We start from the raw sequence: 20,228 nt of genomic DNA, 5'->3' as shown, positions 1-20,228 counted from the left end.
CCCGACCTCCAGCAGAGCTGGTTCAGATCTGGTGCCTGCCCTTCTGGAGTTCAGTCTCAAGGGAAGGAACTCGCGATAAGTTATTGTGCAGTAATAATTCTGAGTGTTACAGTGCACAGAGAAATCTGGAACCCTTAAGGAACTTGGGCTGAATGTGGCCTGGTGGTCAGGAAAGACATTTTAGGGTGGGGCAGAAGGGTCAGACTCACCTACCAAGGCAGGGAAGTGAGGGCTTTAACTAGGGGAGGGCACCTGCCAAGGAAGACCGTGTAGGTGGAGAGAAATGACTGGAGGCAAAGGGCAGACCAGCCATGAACAGCTATGGCTAAGGGACCACATGGGGAGTGGAAAGAAACCTAGGGCAGGTGAGACTAGCGGTGGACACCGGGAGGGGCTAGTGCAGGACAATAGGAGCAGGTGGCCCAGGCATTTGTCCTGAGGTTCCACTGCCAGCCAGGGACCTGGGCGGGGTCCCCTTGCAGACTCAGGCGGGCGACCGCACTGGGGTCCGTCCTGCTCACAGCCCACTTATCAGGAGAAATTCCATGGGGACACCGGATGGATCCTTCGCCCCAGAAAAAGTACGCTGCTGAAAGGGGCCACGGGGCCAGGGTAGCTTTGGAGCTGAGCACGTTGGGCTATTCCGGGAGCCTGCAGGACAAGGCGCCAGGCACCCCAGAAGGTCTTCACCACAGACGACTCTGACCAGTGGAAACCAGCCCAAGCCCGAAAGCGCAGCCCACGTGAAGAATCCTCGGGCTCCGGCACACGCTGTGCTGGGGGATGTGGCGCCAGTGACCTCCCACGGGGACCAGCTGCGTGCGAGGACCGGCAGGGGAAGGAGCCTCGAGTGCGAAGGTCTGCCGGGTCGCGAGGGGTCTTGTGGGGCAGGACCCCGCGCCGGGGCGGGCAGAGAGGGGTCCCTAGCACCGGGAGGGCAGTCGTTCTACCGCTTCGAGGCGCCCCGCGGACTTACCTGCTGCCGCGCCCGCACGTGCGAGCCTTCCAGACCCGCCCGAGTGCCCGAGGCTGGGGTGGCCGGCGCGCACGTGACCGCGCCCCGCCCCGCCCCGCGCGTGCGCCCAGCCGGGCGCCCCATTGTTGGCCGCGCGCGCGCGTCACGGGGGCGGGGCCGGGGCGGGGCGGGCGGCCCGAGGGAGGGCGGCGGGAGGAAAGGAGCGTCCGCGCCGCCGCCGCCGCCGCCGCCGCCGCCGCCGCCGAGAGCCCCGCCGCCGAGAGCCCCGCCGCCGCCGCCTAGGAGCAAGAAGAGTCGCGCCGCCGCCGCGCCGCCCGCGGCCCGGAGCAGCCCCGCGCCGCCGCGCTCCGCCGCTGGATGCCGGCGGCCGGCGGCCGAGCTCTCAGAGGCGGAGGGCGGCGGCGCGGGCGGCGGCGGCGGCGGCGCGGGCGGCCGGCGGCCGAGAGGCGAGGGTGCGGGCCCGAGCGCTAGCGCCATGCCCGGCTCCGTCGGCCAGCCCGACGGCGGCGGGGGCGCGGCCTGCGGCGACCCCAGCCCGTGCCCCCCGCCGCCGTCCGCGCCCGAAGGCGCCGAGGAGGCCGCGCCCGCGCCCCGGCCGCCGCCCGAGCCCGACGACGCGGCCGCTGCGCTGCGCCTGGCGCTGGACCAGCTCTCGGTGCTGGGGCTGGGCGGCGCTGGCGGCCGCGACGAGGAGGGGGCGGCCGCGGACGGCGGGGACCGCGGTGCCGCGGCCGAGCCTGCGCCCCCGGACAGGTCCGAAGTGTCCGTGGCCCCGGGCCCGCTGCCGGAACCCGACGTGAGCCCCCCGCCGCCCCGGCCGTCGCCGCCCGACGTGTTCGCGGGCTTTGCGCCCCACCCCGCAGCCCTGGGCCCCGCGACACTGCTGGCAGAGCAGATGAGCGTGATTGGCAGCCGCAAGAAGAGCGTGAACATGACCGAGTGCGTGCCGGTGCCTAGCTCCGAGCATGTCGCCGAGATCGTGGGGCGCCAGGGTGAGTGGCCGCCGTGGGGGACGCCGCCCCGGGGGGTCCCCGCGCCGCTGCTCCGGGGACAGGGCCGCCCCAGCCCAGCCCGCGGCCACGCCCCGCGTGGCCTCGGGCCTCAGTGGCCGCCTGTGTGCCTTTGTTTTGCCGCCGGCCGCGGGAGAAAGTTGAGCGCAGCCTGCGCTCTTCCCCTGGGCGATTCGGCCCGGTCGCTGCCTTTGTCCCGGCGCCTCCACCCCCCGAAGGGCCCCCGTGTGCGGCGCCGCTGCCTAGGCCCTGGGCTATGCCCACCGGGGACCAGGGCCGGTGGGGTGGGGGTCGTTTCACACCCCAAGCAGGCATGGGGAGTACCCACTCGGGGTTGGGGGGGCGCTCAGGCACGGTCAGAAGATAAGTTTGGCTGCACAAAGAAGGTACACCCTGACTTGCCAGCCTGGAGATCCTGCTGGGGGTGGGGCACAGGACAGGATGAGAGAGGGTCCCACCCTCCTCTCAGGGCGAGTCAGGAATTTAGGGTGTGTGGAAGGACCAGCTATAAAAGCGGTTCCTGGGGTACAACCCCATAGCCCTGGCCTGGCAGGCCTGCGGGCAGCGGGCCCTGGGTGTGAGGGTCTGGGTAGCAGTATTGCCCGAGTGTCCCTGTGGCCGCCCCATTGTTCTCTTTGTTAGAGAGCCAGGCTGAGATTTGCAGGGTGACATCAGGCCGGCCGCCGCTCATTGGCCCTGGAGCTGCGGGGCGGGCGGAGGGTGGTGGGCAGTGCCGGGCCCAGCACACACCCACCCACCCTGTTAGCCGGCCTGCCCACCAGCCTCAACTTTCTCCTGCCTTTCTGCCGGCACCTCCTGTTCCCTACTGGCTGCCTGTGGTCAGCCAGGTTCTAGAACTTGGGGTGGGGCCTGGGCGGGGCTTAAGGTGGGGCTTGCAGGACTCTCCTGGGTTGGGGGTCCTGGCCTCTGCACCCTTGGGAACAGGAGCCAGAGAAGGATGGGGGTGGCTTGAATTACAAAGTGACCTGTCCCCCTCACCGCCTCCACAGGGGGGGGACCACAGGGATGCTCTGGACACTGCCCTCTCATGCTTCCAGGTGGGTGGGGTGGCTCTTTGGTCATTCATTTGTCCTTTCCATGTGTGGACAAAGGTGGGCAAAGCATAGTGCTGTCAGGAGTGAGAGTGAGGAAAGGGGACACGTCACTCTGGACAGGTACAGCTAGACCTAGACCAGATAGTTCCACTCTGATACTCTTACTGCCTTCCTATGTAGGCCCTTCATGTCCCTGACCCTATTCCCCATAAATGCCCTGGAATGTGTAATAAGACAGTTGCCATGTACTGAGTGCCCAGAAATCTGCAGACGGGCAGGCATGGAAAGTGAGGCCTGGGGGTCATTTGCCCAATGTCACTAGGCTGAGCTGCGAGGCACTGGAGCGGGAGGGAATGTTCCGTGTGAATATGCGTGTCTTGGCACCCAAGGCTCCTTTCAGAGAGGCCTCGCCATGTGGGTGGCAGTGGGAGTCAGGCAGAGGACATTGGACCCCTGGCCTTGGGCTGAGCAGAGTGGTGTCCTGGAGGTGGAGGAGCAAACCTGGGGTCTCAGGCTCCACCCTCACCTCCTGGGTGTGCATTTGGGACCCAGTTGTTGGGTGCCAGCCTTGCAGTGGCACACAGCAAGGCAGGCTCTGGGGGTATGGTGGGCCATGACAGCTCACCCTGTAGAATGGGGTGACCTTGAGCAAATGAGAGCCCCTCTCTGTGGTGGGGGGACAGCACCTCCCTCAGGATTTTTGTGTGGATTCTTAAGCAGGAGGCTGGTTCTAATCCTGGGCTGGCACCCAGTAGCCACCCTGCAAGAGGGGTGCTGGGTACCGGGGAGGGGGCGTGGATGCCGGATGGGTTGTATCACTCCAGCTCCAGTACCATCTGTGGCTCCCATCCTCCCTACCTGGTGCTCAAGCACACCCTGGAAGACTGTCCCAGCACCACCCGCTCCCCTCCTCCAGTCACGCACCCCTCTCTCCCCCCCTGTGGGTCCCTGGACACCAAAACTGTCCTTTCTTACTGCTCAGGCTCTCCCCAGTGCAGGGAGCACAGCCTGCCCTGACTCTCATTTCTGTCAAACTCCAAGTCCAGGGCTACCCCCCTCCCCCAGAGGGCACTGAAGGAGGAGGCAGCCGGAGGCGCGGCAGGGCTGGGATTTGAACCCTGGTCTCCTTTACTGTTCTCTCCCTGCAGGGAGCAGGGTGGCCCAGGACAGAACTGCCACCTTCCAAAACTCCAGGGTTGGTTGTGGCAGGAGGCAGCACCATTCTACAGACAGGAAAAGTGGGGACTCCAAGAGGATGTGGGGTGGGCCTCTCCGTCCAGCCGGTCAGCAAGGCCATCTGGGAGGCTGTCGCACACTGGCCATGGGTGATCTTGGGCCCGTCCCTCCCCGCTTGCCATCCATTTCCTGAACCCTGGGCTTGGTCACTGGGTCTTCAGCACTGCACAGCAGTGCCTGCTGCACCTTCTGGAAGGAGTGAATGAGTAATGCTGAAGGCAGAGCTGGGACCCGCAGCCCCGGGTCCCCTCCATCATTGTCAGGCTGAGGACCACGGCGTGGGACTATTCCTCCTTGGCTGGTCTCCCCTCCCCTCCCCCAGGAGCCCCCACACACACACCTGGCCCCATCCCCAGGGGCATCAGGTGTTCTTTCTGGTGGCCAGGGACACTGCAGGGGGTTGGGGTCCAGGCCTTGGTGTTCCTGTCTATCTGCTGTGGGGCATACACAGCGGTGCCCGGGCCTGGGTTGGGGGCTCCTTGTATTGGCAAGTATAGACCTGCCCTGCCTGTGTAGGAACGTTCTATGTCCCTGTGTCACAGACAAGCTAGCTTCCCCGCAGACCACCGTTCTGTGACGCGGCCCAGCCAGGACTGCAGCCCACTTTGGCCCTGCTTAATTGTGGGAACTTGTCCCAGCCCTGTCCTGCTTCCTGAACTCTCCCCACTGTCACACAGCTGGAGCGCTCCCCCAGCCCGTCCTCCTTCCCAGGGCGGCCCCCTCTGCTCCCCTCGCTCCCACCGCCTTGATGTTTCCTTGATTAGTGTAGCTTGTGGTCACCCGTGCGGCCAAGTTCTCTGGGTGCCCAGCACACGAGTGTGACCAGGACCCCAGAACAGGGTCGTATGAGTGATGGGAGGCGAAAGATTGCCCCCATCTAGGCTCTCCCGGGGGTTCTCAGCCTCCCCACTTTGAGGGGAGGGTCTAGCTGCAGTGGAGTGGGGTTTGCTGGGACCTGGGGCAGGACAGAGCCAGCCATGGGGGTGGTCGCCACATTCCCAGGTATACCCTGCACTGAGTTGGAATCCAGGGGGCAGTGCTCAGGAATCTACATTTCAGCCTGTGCCCACTGATGGGTGGCAGGGCTCAGCCCCCTGTCACAACCCACTCTTGCCACACTGTCATCCCCGTTGGGGAGAGGTGTGGCCGCGGCCGCTCATGGATCCCGATTACCTGGACTGGGCAGTCCCAACCCCTCAAGCTCTGCCCCCTCGCAGGGCCTTGGTGTGGGTGGGGTTTGGGGGCAAACGGGTGTCACAGCTGAAGTGCAGTCAGTGAATTGTGGTCCTCTCGGGCCCTGAGGGCTCCACCCAAGGGGAAGCTGCATGGTCCCTCTCCTGCCCTTACCCAGCCAAGAGACCAAACACATCAACAAGTTTCACAGCCTGGCCGGCTCCTGCCTCTTCCAGCTCTATGAGCTTGGGAACGAGGCCCGCTTCCCCATCTGTGCAGAGGGCCAGCGGAGGGCCCGGATCCCCTGCCCCTTCTCTGGGCCTTGCTCCCCTCCCCTCAATGTGGCTCTGCTACAAGCGAATATCTCAGGTGAAGGTGTAATATGCGCCCTTGAGACCCACAAGGGCTGGGTGTCTGCCTGGGGCCACGCCCCAAATCTGTGAAGCTGGGTATTTCAGCCCTCCTTGAGGAAGCTGAGGCTCCGGAAGTTTCCCTCAAGGGCCCAGGGTAATCCCAAGTACCCAGCCCTTAGAACACAGGCCCCCAGCCTCGGGGCATTCAGAAAGTCAGACGTAGTATAAGCAGAAACTCTGGAATCCTGCTGATGTCTGGCCCAGTCAGAATGGGCTTCTTGGAGGAGGAAGGGGCGCCAGGTTTCAGTTTGATGCAGAGAACGTAGAGGAATGGTGGGGGGGGGAAGATCGTGTGGGGGTAGCATGGCCAGAGCAGGGAGCAGCTACAGGAGAGAGGCAGGACTCGTGTGATTTGAAAGCCCCCCCCACCCCAGCTGCCAAGTAGGGGGGACCATCTGTGCAGGAGTGGAGACAGCAGGTCAGAGTGGGTTTAGTTGGGTGTCGTTGAGGCAACGCAGCTATGGGGGACGAGTGGCTCAGGATCCAGGAGGTGGGGAGGGCCTGGAAATGAAGGAAGGCAGCCACTCTGGGAGATTTCTGATCCCTATTCAACCATCTTGCTTTTGCTCAGTCGTGGATGGGGGGCTGCTGTCTTCCTTGGCTCGGGTGAGGCCACCCAGGGACACTCCGTGCTGAGCAGCCCCCCAGCCCAGGCCCCACCTCCTTGATTCCTTCCTGGGCAAACCCCTGGTCCAACTAACTTTGTATCTTCTATGAGGAAGTTAGCAACAGTTATTCCTGTCAGTGCCGTCCTCTCGTATGGACACACTATCCCTGTGTCCCTCTAGCCTCCACAGAGCCTGAGGTGGCTGGGCGGGGGCGGTCTCCCAGACTATTAGAAGGCCTTGTGGCTGGGGGTGGGGTTATCAGGGAACCCGGGCAGGTGCCACCATCAGAGACCCTACATGACCCCTGTCTCCCCCAGACACTCCTGCACCCCTCCACAGGTTGGTACCCCGCATCCTAGCCCAGACAGTGAGGATGAACCACAATGCCATGCCATTGTGTGTTCCCAAGCATCGCTTAGAGGCCAGGGCCACCCCGACCTTTGGAAACAGCCTGAGTTCAGGCCCAGGAGTCTGGCTGAGACCTTGGCTCCCCTTGGGATGGGAGGGTCACTTGGTCAGAAGGTGGCTACCACAATCTGAACCTCAGTTTCCCTGCCCATCAGATGGGGAGTTGGTGTCAGAGGGTCTGTGTTCATGTCCTAGGACTGACATAAACTGGATGACTTGAAACAATAGAAATTTATTCTCTCACAGTTCTGGAGGGTGGAAATATGAAATCTAGGTGTTGGCAGGGCCACGTTCCCTCCAGAGGGTCTAGGGGACGGTCTATCCCATGCTCTCCCAGCTGCTGGTAAAACTGCCAGGCATGCTACGGCCCTTGGCTTGTAGCCACATCACTCCAACCCCTGCCTCCCTTGTCACATGGCTGTCTTCTCTGTGTGTCTGTGTCCCTCTTTTTATAAGGACCCAGTCAGTCATGGGATTCAGCCCCCCACCCCCACCCCCACCCCACTGTGGCTTTATCTAATTACATCTGTGGAGACCTTCTTTCCAAATAAGATTCCATTCTGAGCGTCTGGGTGGACATCGGTTTTGGGAGACACTGTTAAGCTCACAACGGAGTCTTCCTTGCCTTCTTGCTTTTTTGCCAACCCCGGGGTACCCAGGACCAGAGGTGAAACTGAGGAGCGGGATGGGGGGTGGACAGGATGTGTGGCTGAGATTAAAGCCTGCAGAGGCTACAGCCCACATGTGGGGGCTCCCGGCTGGCTGGCTGGCTGGCCCCTGCAGCCGCTGCCCTGGAAGGGCTTTCCAGGTCAGAGGTCCCTGTCCTCACTGTGTCCCTCTCCCCTCTAGGGTGCAAGATCAAGGCTCTGCGCGCCAAGACAAACACATACATCAAGACGCCAGTGCGCGGGGAGGAGCCTGTCTTCATTGTGACTGGCCGGAAGGAGGATGTGGAGATGGCCAAGCGTGAGATCCTGTCGGCCGCCGAGCACTTCTCTGTCATCCGCGCCACGCGCAGCAAGGCCTGTGGGCTGCCCGGCGCAGCACAGGGCCCACCGAACCTCCCAGGACAGACCACCATCCAGGTGCGCGTGCCCTACCGCGTGGTGGGGCTGGTGGTGGGGCCCAAGGGCGCCACCATCAAGCGCATCCAGCAGCGGACGCACACATACATCGTGACGCCAGGGCGTGACAAGGAGCCAGTGTTCGCCGTGACGGGTATGCCTGAGAACGTGGACCGGGCACGCGAGGAGATCGAGGCACACATCACACTGCGCACCGGCGCCTTCACCGACGCAGGCCCCGACAGCGACTTCCACGCTAACGGCACCGACGTCTGCTTGGACTTGCTCGGGGCGGCTGCGGGCCTCTGGTCCAAGACCCCTAACCCAGGGCGGCGACCCCCCGTACCCACAGCCAGCCTCCGTGGGGACAGTGCCCTGGGTGCCCCCGGGGGAGCCGAGGCCTTCTACCCAGGCAGCCGTGGGGGACCACCGGTGCCAGATACGGGCCCCACCAGTCCCTACGGTGGTTCAGGTAACGGGGGTTTCACCTTTGGCGGTGACGGCCCGGGAGCCCCCACGGGGCCCCCCGCTCCTGAGGACTGTGACTTTGGCTTCGACTTCCTGGCACTGGACCTGAACGTGCCTGCCGCGGCCACCATCTGGGCCCCTTTTGAGCGCACTGCGCCCCTGCCAGCCTTCAGCAGCTGCTCAGCCGTCAACGGGGCCCCCCCGCCACCCACCCTAGGTGTCCGGCGCAGCAGTGGGGCTGGCACCCCGCGACACTCGCCCACGCTGCCCGAGCCCAGTGGCCTGGGCCTGGAGCTTCCGCTGGCCCGCCACACCGCACCTGACCTGGTGGGCGCCCTGCCCTGGAGGCCCCCGCAGGGCTCCCTCTCATCTTTCTCAAGTAGTGGCAGCATTTCCACGGCCACCTCTCTGCCCAGCAGCTCCTCGGCCTCCTCATGCCCCTCCCTGGACTCCAGCACCTCCGAAAGCCGCAAGCCCTCAGCCACAGCGTGCTCTGGGTCTGCAGCCCCGGCCTCCGTCCCAGCCCTGGCGCGGGAGTGTGTGGTATGCGCCGAGGGTGAGGTGATGGCAGCGCTGGTACCTTGCGGCCACAACCTCTTCTGCATGGACTGCGCCGTGCGCATCTGTGGCAAGAGCGAGCCTGAGTGCCCCGCCTGCCGCACGCCCGCCACCCAGGCCATTCATATCTTTTCCTAGCGGGTCACCTCACCGCGCCTGTGGCTACCAGGGTTGTCGGTGGGTGCAGGGTGTGGACTCACACACACTCTCTGGGCCTGGGTGGGGAAGTAGATGGGGGCAGGGCGGAGGAGAGGGCAGCGTGGCCAGTGTTTACAGACAAGCTTTAACTCCGGTCCCAGGCGTGGAGACAACGACCCGGTGGCCCAGTGGCACCTCAGTTCTTAAATAACAGTATTGAGTCGACAGGTTAAAATAAACCAGAGAGAAAAGGTCTGTTGCACTTTTTATTTGAGACACCCCCCCCCCGCCCCCCAGGGTGATCTTTTTAAGAAAAAAACACCATGATTTTTACAATCGGTTGTCCTTTTCTATGGTGTGGATTTCTGATCTGACAATGTTTTCAGGCAGTCTCAGCCTCTGCAGAAAATTCCACCAGGAGGATGGCGACATTTTTACTCCCTTTTTGGGGCTAACCTGTCACCCTTTTGTATGTCAGTCCCCGCCCCGGTCAGAGGGGGCGGGGGCAGGGTGAGGGGCATCCCAACCGGAGGTTTCTAACTTTTTTTTTTAATTATTAATCCCCTTCTGCTGTGGTTTATGTTGTCAGTTTTTACATTTTTTTAAATTGGTTTTTTTTAAACTTTTACTTTTTACCTCTTGTGTATATGTAGCGAATTTATAGGGAAATATGTACTTTATGGAATAAATTTTAAAAACTAAAATATATTTTATTTTAAAGTAACGGACCTTTAATCTTACACAGCTAAATTACTGATTATATATTTGCTGAGCTGACTTAAGGGTTCAGAAAATTGTATCAAGAGTTTTATTTTTTGACTCCGAAGCCTTCTTAATAAAGTCTTTTTACTACATGTGAGCCCTTGGTGTGGTGTGTGACCGTGGGCATGGGGGAGGGGCTCTCAGACCCAGCTCCTTGGCACCCCCACCTTCCAGATAAATTAGGGAGGGCCCAGGATACACCCATTCCAGGCTCTTATGTAGGCCAGGCGCTGTGCCCTGTTCCAGATGAGGGCATCCAGTATGTAGGGGGCGGTGGTCCAGCCAGGTCCCTCTTTCCTGAGGCTCAGGTCCTACACATCCCTGGAGATGGCCAAGTGTGAGGCCAGCTATGGCCACTGTGGAGTTGGCAGTGCCAGGTGGTCTCCCGGGGCACTTGCCCAACTCTGTGCTGGGGGGGCTCCCACCCCCCAAAGGACAGGGTCCACTTGCCGTACACATGGGGAAACAGGTCTGGGAATCTGCCTCCTGCAATGGGTCGTAATGACTTCCAGTCCCCAAAGGACACCTGACTGATGAGCCACAGGTATCGGCCCCCACTCACCTTTGGTCTAGTTGGGAGCAGATGACCTGGCCCCTTGGGCCACAAGACGGTTCTTCAGGGCTCAGGTTGGCTCTGAGGTGAGGACTGCGGTACCAGAGGTTTGACTGTCAGTGGTCGGTGGGCACCAAAGTTCTGAAGGGTATAAGAGAGCCCTGGAATGTAGGGAGGGTGCGGTGTGGGGTATAATGACAAAGAAGTGCCCAGAGGCCAGGGTCCCCATGGGCTGCTGGCCTGAGGAAAGAGTAATGAGGAAGGATCTGGGGGACAGAGCCCACTAAGCAAGCTAGGAGGCATAGCAGAGGAGTCTGGAGGGCTTCCAGGAGGAGGCAAAGGGTTTGGGACAATATGTCAGGTGGTGCAACAGGAAGGGACAAGAGAGAGCAGCCACAGATGGACAAGGAACCTCAGGACAGTGAAACCAGTGAGTGGCAGTCACCTCAGGCCCTATGGCTGAGTGGAAGGACATGGAAGGCCAAACCCGGTCCAAAGCTACAGAGCACAACGTAGGTCTTGCAGAACCACACACACACTGGGTGTTCTACCCTAGCCCTGCCTGGAATTTTCCCATCTGTAAATCGGGGTGCTCCCATATCCACACTCCTTAACTCTGGTGAAGCTCAGGGATGGTACAGTGTGTTTAATCATTGCCCCAAAAGATAGGTCCCCTGGAACCTGTAATTGGGACCTTATTTGGAAAAGGGATTCTTTGCAGATATAATTAAGGATCTTGAGATGAGGTCATCCTGGATTGGAGTGGCCGTAAGTCCAATGATGAGTGTCCTTGTGAGAGGAGAGACAGACTTGCAGAGGGAGATTTCCGACTCAAACACACAGAAGGCTGTGTAACGATGGTGATGACGAGGCAGATGAGGCCACAGGCCAAGGGAAGCCTGGAGCACTCCGCGCTGGGAGAGGCAGGAAGGACCCTCTCCTGGAGCCTCCGGAGGAAGCCCGGCCCTGCCACACCTTGAGTTTGGATTTCTGCTCTCTAGCACAGTAAGAGAACAAACTCCTATTATTTTAAGCTACCCACTTAGTGGTAATTAGCTCCAGCAGTCATGGGAGACCAACATGGGTGGGTGGGCAATGCTTAACCCCCGGCCTGGTCCACAGTGAAGAGGTGGAGTTCCACACCGCTGCAGTGGCCCCAGGTGAGATCTGGCTACAGCCAGACTGCGGAAGGCAGTGGAGGCTGCCGGGAGGCGAGGCTGTGGAGACCACAAAAAGAAAAAGAGCAGTTCCTAGCGGCCTAGGGGTCAAGAGGGGTGGGAGTAAGTTCTTAGGAAGGAGGTGGGGGCTGGAGCCTGAGCAAGGGTCCCGAAGAGAGTGGGCACTGTGGCGGGGGTGGGGGGTGAGGGGTGGTCTCTGGGGTCTGCAAGGAATTAAAGGGTATTTTTGGGTGGCTTTGCCTCTGGACAGCCACGTATGAGAAAGCTTGTCATTTTGCTGCCGTAATCTGAAGAGAGAAGAAGCATCTCAAAAGTGCCCTGGGTGCTGGAGAGTTCGGCAGAGGGGATGGGAATGAGGTGCCTGGATGACCGGCCAGGGGAGGGTCACGCCCCGTGCTTGGGCCCAAATCCAATCTGGCCAGAGCTCTCTCAAGGGGTTTCTGAGAGATGCAATACTAAACGGGGGTGGGGCCCCAAACCAGGGGCAGGTCTGTCCCCCATGCTGTTCAGAGAACTTGCTGTGGAGGACTTTCCAGAACCATTTGTGGGTTGTGCTCTCACCCCTCCCCCACCTCCCGCTGAGGGCTTGTGAAACTGATTAGAGGGAGGCCAGAGCTGCTGTGGTCAGGGCGAGGTGGCCAGAGGTGGATTCTGGAGGTTGCCATTTGAGGCCCTGGATCCAGCCAAACCCCTCAGGGATGAGCGCCAAAAGCCTCCTCCTTTGTTTAAGCCACAGAGAGTTGGAGCAACTCAAGCTCATAGCCACCTGCAGCGTCTGCATCCCCAGCCCGGGAGCTTCGAAGTAGGTTTTTTCGCAGCAAAAACACCTGCCCTGTGCAGATAGCTTTTCCACGTCTCTGCACACTCAGGGAAGCCAAAGGCTAAAGCGTGACCAGTGTCCTGGATGCAAGCTCTCACTTTGTCACTTCTCTCTGTTGGTTCGCAGACTCAGCACAGCCTACTTCACCCCTGGACCCTCCCCTTTACTAGGAGAAGGCCACACTGGTTCATGCTGGGCTTCCCAACAGAATTTAAATGTCAATGGTCACATGTGGCTGGTGGCTCCTGTATTGGACAGCAACTCTCTAGAATGTTCCAGTCCAGCACGGTCCAATAGAACTTTGTGCAGTGATGAGAAAGTTCTAGATTTGCACTGTCATGCAGGGACTCTGGTCCCGCTCCCCGCATAAGAACGCAGGATATGGTGAGGCCAAAAAGGAACACCCACAGAGCCATTGATAGGAGAGTCATACCACTATGGTCTCCCTGGTGGCTGGGTTGGAGATACAAAAGCAAACATCGGCCAGTACCCCAACAAGGGGGGTACAGTCTTGCTGGCAGCCAGGCGAGACACACGAAGTAGGAGCCACACGATCCGCAATCTGCCATCCAGTTCTCTGCCTGTCAGCCAACCAACCAACACAGCCACAGCAGTTGTATCAGTGGCTGATTGGCTAACTGGTTACAGCTGATGGCCAACCAGTCACAGCCATGGCCATCTACCACCCAAGCCAGCACCCTTCCATGTGAGGCCAAGAGCCTGGAAACGGCTCTCTGGGACTCTGTCCCCACATGCGCCTTCCAATACAGGAGCCGCCAACTCCATGGGTGACTGAGCATGAGATGGGGCTTGTGCAACTGAGAGAACAAAGTTTTATCTTTTATAGGGCTTTAATTTAAATAGCCACAAACAAAAAAGGCAAAAGTAGCTAGGAAAGCTATTTGCTGTGCAGACTTGGAAATATGTCTAAAGCCAGGGAAGCGGGAAGGCTACTGTGCCCTGAGATTGTAAGAGAGTGTGAGTGGGTGGAGGCCCTGATCAGAGTGGCCCCAAAGCAACAAAGACCACAGAGCGACCACTCATAGGCTGCTATGGTCTACAGACAAGTCCCCATCCTAGTCCCCGCGACTTTGGAATGTGTCACCTCACATGGCCGAGGGACTCTGCAGGTGGGATTAAGTCAGGGCCCGCCCCCCCCACACACATGGGGATGACCCTGGATTCCAGGGGGCCCAGTGTCATCACAGGGTCCTCATGAGAGGGAGGCAGGAGGCTCAGAGTCAGAGACACGGAAGAGGCTGCACTGCTGGCTGTGACGATGGAGGAGGGGCCACGAACCAGGGACGCGGTGCCTCTAGAAGCTGGAACAGGCCGGGAATGGTTCTCCCGGGGCCTCCGGAAGGACCAGCCCTGCCCTCACCTGGGTTTTAAGACTTCTGACCTCCAGAACTGTCAGAAAATCCATATGTGGTTTTAAGCCACCCCATTGGGGGAAATTTGTGACAGTAATCAGGAAACACACAGCTGTGTTAAAAGTTGCCCCAACTCCTTGGAGGAATGGCTGATTCTATGGCCTGCTTGGGGCAAATACAAAATAAGCCTGGACATCTTGTGGTGTCAGAACATAAGGACATGCTCAAAAAAACCCCACAAAAATGGGGGCATGTCCAAGGGACCCAGGAGCCACCAACTGAGAGAGCTCCCAACAGCAGAGCTAGAGCAATTCATCCTAGAAGACACAAGACACCCAGTTAACTTGAATTTCAACTAAACAACAAGTCATTTTTTTAGTGCAAGTTTGTCTCAAATATTGCATGGGACTTCCTCCTACCTAATGGCGATTCATTATTTATCTGAAATTCAGATTGTACAGGTGTCCTGTATTTTTGCTAAATCTGGTAACTCTGAAGAGTGGAGTGGGGAGAGAGAGTAATCCACTAATTTTCAGGGAGAATTATAAGCCTTAGGGCTCCACCTGTGGTTCCTAAATTCTGCCCTGGAGGGTAAAGTTAGGCAAAGCTAACAAGACATCAAGGGGAGGAGCTGGTGAACAAGGACCAGAATTAATTCCATAAATATTTGATATGGATTGAACGCCCGGGTCGTTGCCACGAACAGTAGTGGGTTTGCTCTGGCAGGAGCCAGGATGAAGCCAAAATCCCCAAGCACGTTTACCCCTATATACCCCCTACACCATTCCCAAACCGACTGTACCCACAGCCAAGATGGACCGCCAGAATAGCCTGTACTCTGTTGCCACCGTGTGGCCAGGGCTGCACATGACAACCTGCCCGCAACGTCCCGGAACCATGAACAGCTGGGGCTTCCGCCGTGATTAGTGTCAAGTGGAGACAAACTAACAATTCTCAGCTGTTCACCTCCGTCTCCCCCCCCCTCCCCAAATCATTGCACTGTAGCAACTCCATTTCTCTACAAGATAAGGGCGCTTAGTAAAACAGAGCCACAGCGTCATGATCAGACTTAAAACACACTAATTTTCTTTTTCAGTTTTATTGAGATATAATCAACGAACAGCCCTGCATAAGTTTAAGGTGTGCAGCATAATGACTTGACTTACAACATTAATTGCCTAATAGCAATGATCCAGTTGGCATTTGCCTGGCCTCAGTTGTATCGTATTATTACTTACAGCTGGCTTGTTTGAATCTCCATCTAAAATACATGCCTGCTTGGCATTTGGTTCCTGGGTCCTGTCTGTGTGATCAGACCCAGTGGTTCCCAATCTTGACTGCTCTTCAAACTGGATGAGGGGCTTTAAGAAGCACCTGAAGCCGGAGCCCCTGATTCTGCTATAATTGGCCTGGGGTGCCACGTGGGTAGCAAGATTTATTTTTAATTGTGGTAAAATACACATAACATAAAATTTACCATTTTAATCATTTTAAAATGTGATTCAATGGCATTAAGTATATTCACAATGTTGTGCAACTGTCACCTCTATCTAATCCAGAACATTCATCACCCCTGTGGGAACAGAGCCCCAGAGAGTAGTTTACAGGCTCTCGGCCTCACGTGGAAAGGTGCTGACTCGGCTGTGGCTGATTGGCTGTCGGCTGTGGCCGGTTAGCCGATTGGCCGCTGGTATAACTGCCGCGGCTACAGAGGAGAGCCGAGGACTGCCGAGAACTGCCGAGGATTGCCAAGGAGCCGAGCAGAGCCAAGGAGAGCGGAAGAGGAGAGCCGAGGAGAGCGGAAGAGAGGAGAGGAACAGAGTCGAGAGAGTGGAGGAGAGTCGTCAGTCGGTCGGAAGGTTGGCGGAAAGGCGGACGGCAGGTCGCGCGTCCAGTGGGCCCAGCCTCCAGTGAGACCATAGTGGTATGACTCCCCTACCTATGGCTCCATGGGTGTTCCTTTTTGGCCTCACCATATCCTGCGTTCTTGTGTGGGGAGCGGGAGCAGAGACCCCGCAGGCCGCCCTGCCTGAAAAATGGTGCAGTGAGCAGGGTCTCCCGCATGGCAAATGGCGCAGCGAGCAGGGTCTCCCGCACGACAACCCCAAAAAGAAACCCCGTCCCCGTTAGCAGTCACCCCCCATTTACCTTCCCCAGCCCATGACAATCACTTACCCACTTCCTGTCTGTGGATATGCCTGTCTGGACATTTCACATAAGTGGAATCACACACGCCTTGTGTGTCTGGCTCCTCTCATGAGCACCGTGTGTTCAAGGTCCACCCCCGTTGTGGTGAGTGTCAGCGCCTGCCTCCTTTTCATGACTGAATAATCCATTGCATAGATGGACCACATTTTGTTTATCCATTCATCCATTGTTGGACATTTGGGTTGTTTCCACGTTGGTCTATTTGAACAGGGTTACTCTGAACATTCATGCAAACAATTGTTTTTAAACTCCTATTTTAAATTCTCCTGGTGTCATGTGGGGCGGCCTGCAGGGTCTCTGGTCCCGCTCCCCACATAAGAACGCAGGACGTGGTGAGGCCAAAAAGGAACACCCACGGAGCCATAAATGAGGGAGTCATATCACTATAGTCTCACTGACGGCTGAGTTGGAGACACAGGAAACAGGAGCCACACGATCCACAACCCTCACTGCGCCGCATGCAGGCTCAGCCACCATCTTCTTGCTAGCCCCCATTTTTCTGCTAGTGTAGCCACGGCTCACTGGTTACAGCTGATGGCCAACTAGCCACAGCTGATGGCCATCCAATCACAGTTGACGGCCATTTACTACCCGAGTGAGCACCTTTCCACGTGAGGGCAAGAGCCTGGAAACTGCACTCCTGGCTCTGTCCCTACACTCCACCCCTACAGGGTCTCGCCTCACAATCTACGCGACAAGTGTCTTCTATGAGGGGCCCTGTGCGAGGAGCCTGGAGGTGAATGTAATACCCTGGACACAGCCAGGCTCTCTAGGCACAGCCAGGGTTTCTCAGGGCACAACCAGTCTTCCTGGGCTTCTTAGGGTACCACCAGTCTCCCTGGGGCACAGCCAGGCTTCCTGGACTCAGCCAGGTCTCTCACATATTCTCGATGGCGGCCTGTCAAGGCACAAAAACAAATATCCACCGGTTCCACCACATGGTGGTATGTTCCAAAGCAAACAGTCAAGCGGTCCATTAAATTAGGGATAGAAGGCAATTCCCCATAGTCCATAGTCATTCGCCAGGGCTGTTCTGGGGCTGAGGGATGACCTTGACCTCACCCGCATCTCCCACGGAGGAGTCAGCAAGTGTTTCCTCCTGGGACTACAAGTCCTGCATCCGGGCTGCCTCAGCAAGCACTTCCAGCCCACCAGGCCACAATGACCTTCGCTTTCTCCTGCCTATGCTGGTCAGAGAACCGTCCACGTCTTCCCACCCCTCCACAGGGGTCCAGCTCTCCGGCAGCTGCTCCTCCTGGTCTTCCTGAGACTGAGTGTTCATGCGCACAAACTGCTCCACTGCCCTTCGGGGAGAGCTTTGGCTGGCACCATACCCTGCTCGCTGCGCCATGTGTTATGCGGGGCAGCTTGTGGGGTCTCTGCTCCCACTCCCCACATAAGAACCAGGATATAGTGAGGCCAAAAAGGAACACCCATGGAGCCATAGAAAAGGGAGTCGATTTGGCACAGTGGGATCGCCCATCCTCTGTGGCCTTGTTTCATTATGTCGATGATATTTTATTAACATCAGATTCTCTTTCTGATTTAGAGCAAGCAGCTCCCTCTCTTCTCCGCCACCTGAAGTCATATAGCTGGGCGGTGAATGAGGAAAAGGTCCAAGGCCCTGGCTTATCCGTCAAGTTTTTGGGTGCTGTGTGGTCAGGTAAGACAAAGGTCATACCTGAGGCCATTATTGATAAGATATAAGCCTTTCCCCGGCCAACCAAGGTCTCCCAACTGCAGACATATTTGGGACTGCTAGGATATTGGCGGGGTTTGTACCCCATTTAGCACAAATGGCAAGGCCCTTGTACAATATGATGAAAAAGGGGGCCTCATGGGATTGGACAGAGGCTATAGAGCAAGACTTCATTGCCACAAAACGGGCAGTGCAGCAGGCTCAGGCTCTGCGAGAAGTGGACCCCGGCCGCCCATTTGAACTTGATGTTCACGTAACCCGAGGGGTACGGATGGGGCCTCTGGCAACGGCAGGAGCGTCTCCGGTTGCCAGTGGGATTTTGGTCCCAATTATGGGAAGGAGCGGAGGTCCGCTACTCTCTAATAGAGAAACAGCTGGCTGCTGTGTATGCAGCCCTAGTGGCCACAGAAGCCATCACAGGAACAGCACGTGTGTTGGTTCGAACAACCTATCCCATCCAGGGGTGGGTCTGTACGTGGACCCAGGGACCCAAAACGGGGGTGGCACAGACCACCACCCTCGCCAAGTGGGGTGCCTACTTGGAGCAACGTAGCACCCTTAGTTCAAGCCCTTTGAGCACAGAGCTACAAAAGGTCCTGGGGCCTGTGGAGCTTGTAGCCCAGGCTGAGCCAAGCCCTCTGCCTAGAGGGGAGGACTTGGAGCCCTCGCCCTACAAAGAAGGACAGTCCCCAGTACCTGAGGATGCCTGGTTTGCCGATGGTTCTAGCCGAGGGGCTGAAGCTTTTTGGACGGCTATTGGTGTGCAGCCCAAAACAGACACCATTTGGTTTGATACTGGGACGGGCCAGAGTAGCCAGTGGGCTGAGCTACAGGCTGTGTGGATGGTAATCAGCCACGAGCCTGGGCCCCTAGCTATTTGCACTGACAGCTGGGCGGTGTTCCGGGACCTAATGTTGTGGCTCCCCACGTGGAAACACCAAAACTGGTTGGTGGGACACCGTCCACTGTGGGGTCAAGCCATGTGGCAGGACCTCTGGGACCTAGGGCAGAGAAAGGAGGTGACCCTAATGCATGTCACAGGTCACTCCCCCTTAGTGTCCCCAGGCAATGATGAAGCAGATGCCCTAGCACGGGTACGATGGTTAGAACGGGCTCCTGCCACTGATGTGGCCCACTGGCTGCATAGGAAATTGCAGCACGCTAGAGGCCAAACCATGTGGCAGGTGAGCAGACGCTGGGGTCTGCCTTTGAAATGGCAGGAGATAGCAGATGCCTGCTATGACTGTGCCGTCTGTGTCCAGGACAGCCCCCAAAGGCGGAGGCTCCCCTGGGAGACATAGCAGATTACGCCAGGGAGGGTGCCCCTCCCTCGCTGGCAAGTGGACCCCTGCCTAAGGCCCACAATGCGATGTATGCATTCACAGCAGTGGACACTGCTACGGGGTTGATGTTTGCTTGGCCGTGTCCGGCTGCGGATCAGCGGCATACAGTGGTAGCTCTTACACGGCTGTGCGCCCTCTATGGGCACCCCCAAGTCATTGAAAGTGACAGGGGTACCCATTTTACGGGGCAAGAAGTGCAGCTCTGGGCTGCCAGGATGGACATGCAATGGTTGTTTCATACCCCGTATAACCCACAAGCAGCTGGCATGATTGAACGCTATAATGGCCTTTTGAAGCAAGGTCTCCGGGTGTCAAAACACCCTCCCACGATGCGTGACTGGGCCTCGCGTCTATGGGACGTCTTGAGAGTCCTGAATGAGAGACCACGGAAGGGAGGGCCCGCACCAGTAGACGCTCTGCTACATCGAACGGCCGCTCCCATTCAATTGCAAGTTACCACAAGTGAGACTCTGTTAAAGCCAGGCTACAGCAGAAATGGGAACATTTTGCTGTCAGCACCCACATGCTTGAAAGCAGGGGAACGACAGCAATGGACTTGGCCCTGGCAGGTCAAAAGCCCCCATTGTCGATGGTTGGGTCTGATAGCCCCATGGGGGGCCGGTTTGACTCATGATTTGCAAGTGACGCCAGGGGTGGTGGCTGAGTGGCCACCGTAAGTGACTGTAGTATACGGAGGTCGCGATACCGGGATGATTTTGCGGGGAATCTATGTGCTCTCACTGTGGCCTATTATGGGGTCCCGTGTTCTGTTACATGTTGAAACTATGCAAGGCACCCCAAGCACTGCCATAAAGGTCTGGTACCACAAACCAGGTGTCGTGCAGGAGACCCTGCTCGCTGCGCCATTTGTCGTGCGCGGAGGCCTTCTCACCGCGCCATCTTTCAGGCGGGGCGGCCTGCGGGGTCTCTGCTCCCGCTCCCCACACAAGAACGCAGGATACGGTGAGGCCAAAAAGGAACACCCACGGAGCCATAGGTAGGGGAGCCATACCACTATGGTCTCACTGGAGGCTGGGCCCACCGGACGCGTGACCTGCCGTCCGCCTTTCCGCCAACCGACCGACCGACGACTCTCCTCCACTCTCTCGACTCTGTTCCTCTCTCTCGGCTCTCCTCTTCCGCTCTCCTCGGCTCTGCTCGGCTCTGCTCGGCTCCTCAGCAATC

The 20,228-nt window shown here is 58.4% G+C and overlaps 1 protein-coding gene across 1 annotated transcript; it reads left to right on the top strand.

Annotated features, from left to right (window-relative positions):
• Positions 1-1,450: 1,450 nt before the first annotated feature.
• Positions 1,451-9,966, top strand: MEX3D (mex-3 RNA binding family member D). Its single transcript, XM_019743938.3, has 2 exons — positions 1,451-1,968; positions 7,729-9,966. Exons 1-2 carry the CDS (start codon positions 1,452-1,454, stop codon positions 9,105-9,107), a joined length of 1,896 nt encoding a protein of 631 aa, XP_019599497.3. The 5' UTR covers position 1,451; the 3' UTR covers positions 9,108-9,966.
• Positions 9,967-20,228: the final 10,262 nt, after the last annotated feature.

Source organism: Rhinolophus sinicus, chromosome 15 (genome assembly GCF_057876585.1).
Source record: "Rhinolophus sinicus isolate RSI-liver-muscle chromosome 15, RSI-T2T, whole genome shotgun sequence".
Lineage (NCBI taxonomy): Eukaryota > Metazoa > Chordata > Mammalia > Chiroptera > Rhinolophidae > Rhinolophus > Rhinolophus sinicus.
This window is presented reverse-complemented; position numbering and strand designations above follow the sequence as displayed.

Excerpts from the sequence above, each read along its gene's own strand:
- MEX3D (XM_019743938.3), top strand. The coding sequence starts at position 1,452 with ATGCCCGGCTCCGTCGGCCAGCCCGACGGCGGCGGGGGCGCGGCCTGC. Across the intron at positions 1,969-7,728 it reads CGAGATCGTGGGGCGCCAGG|GGTGCAAGATCAAGGCTCTG; the intron begins GTGAGTGGCCGC and ends TCTCCCCTCTAG.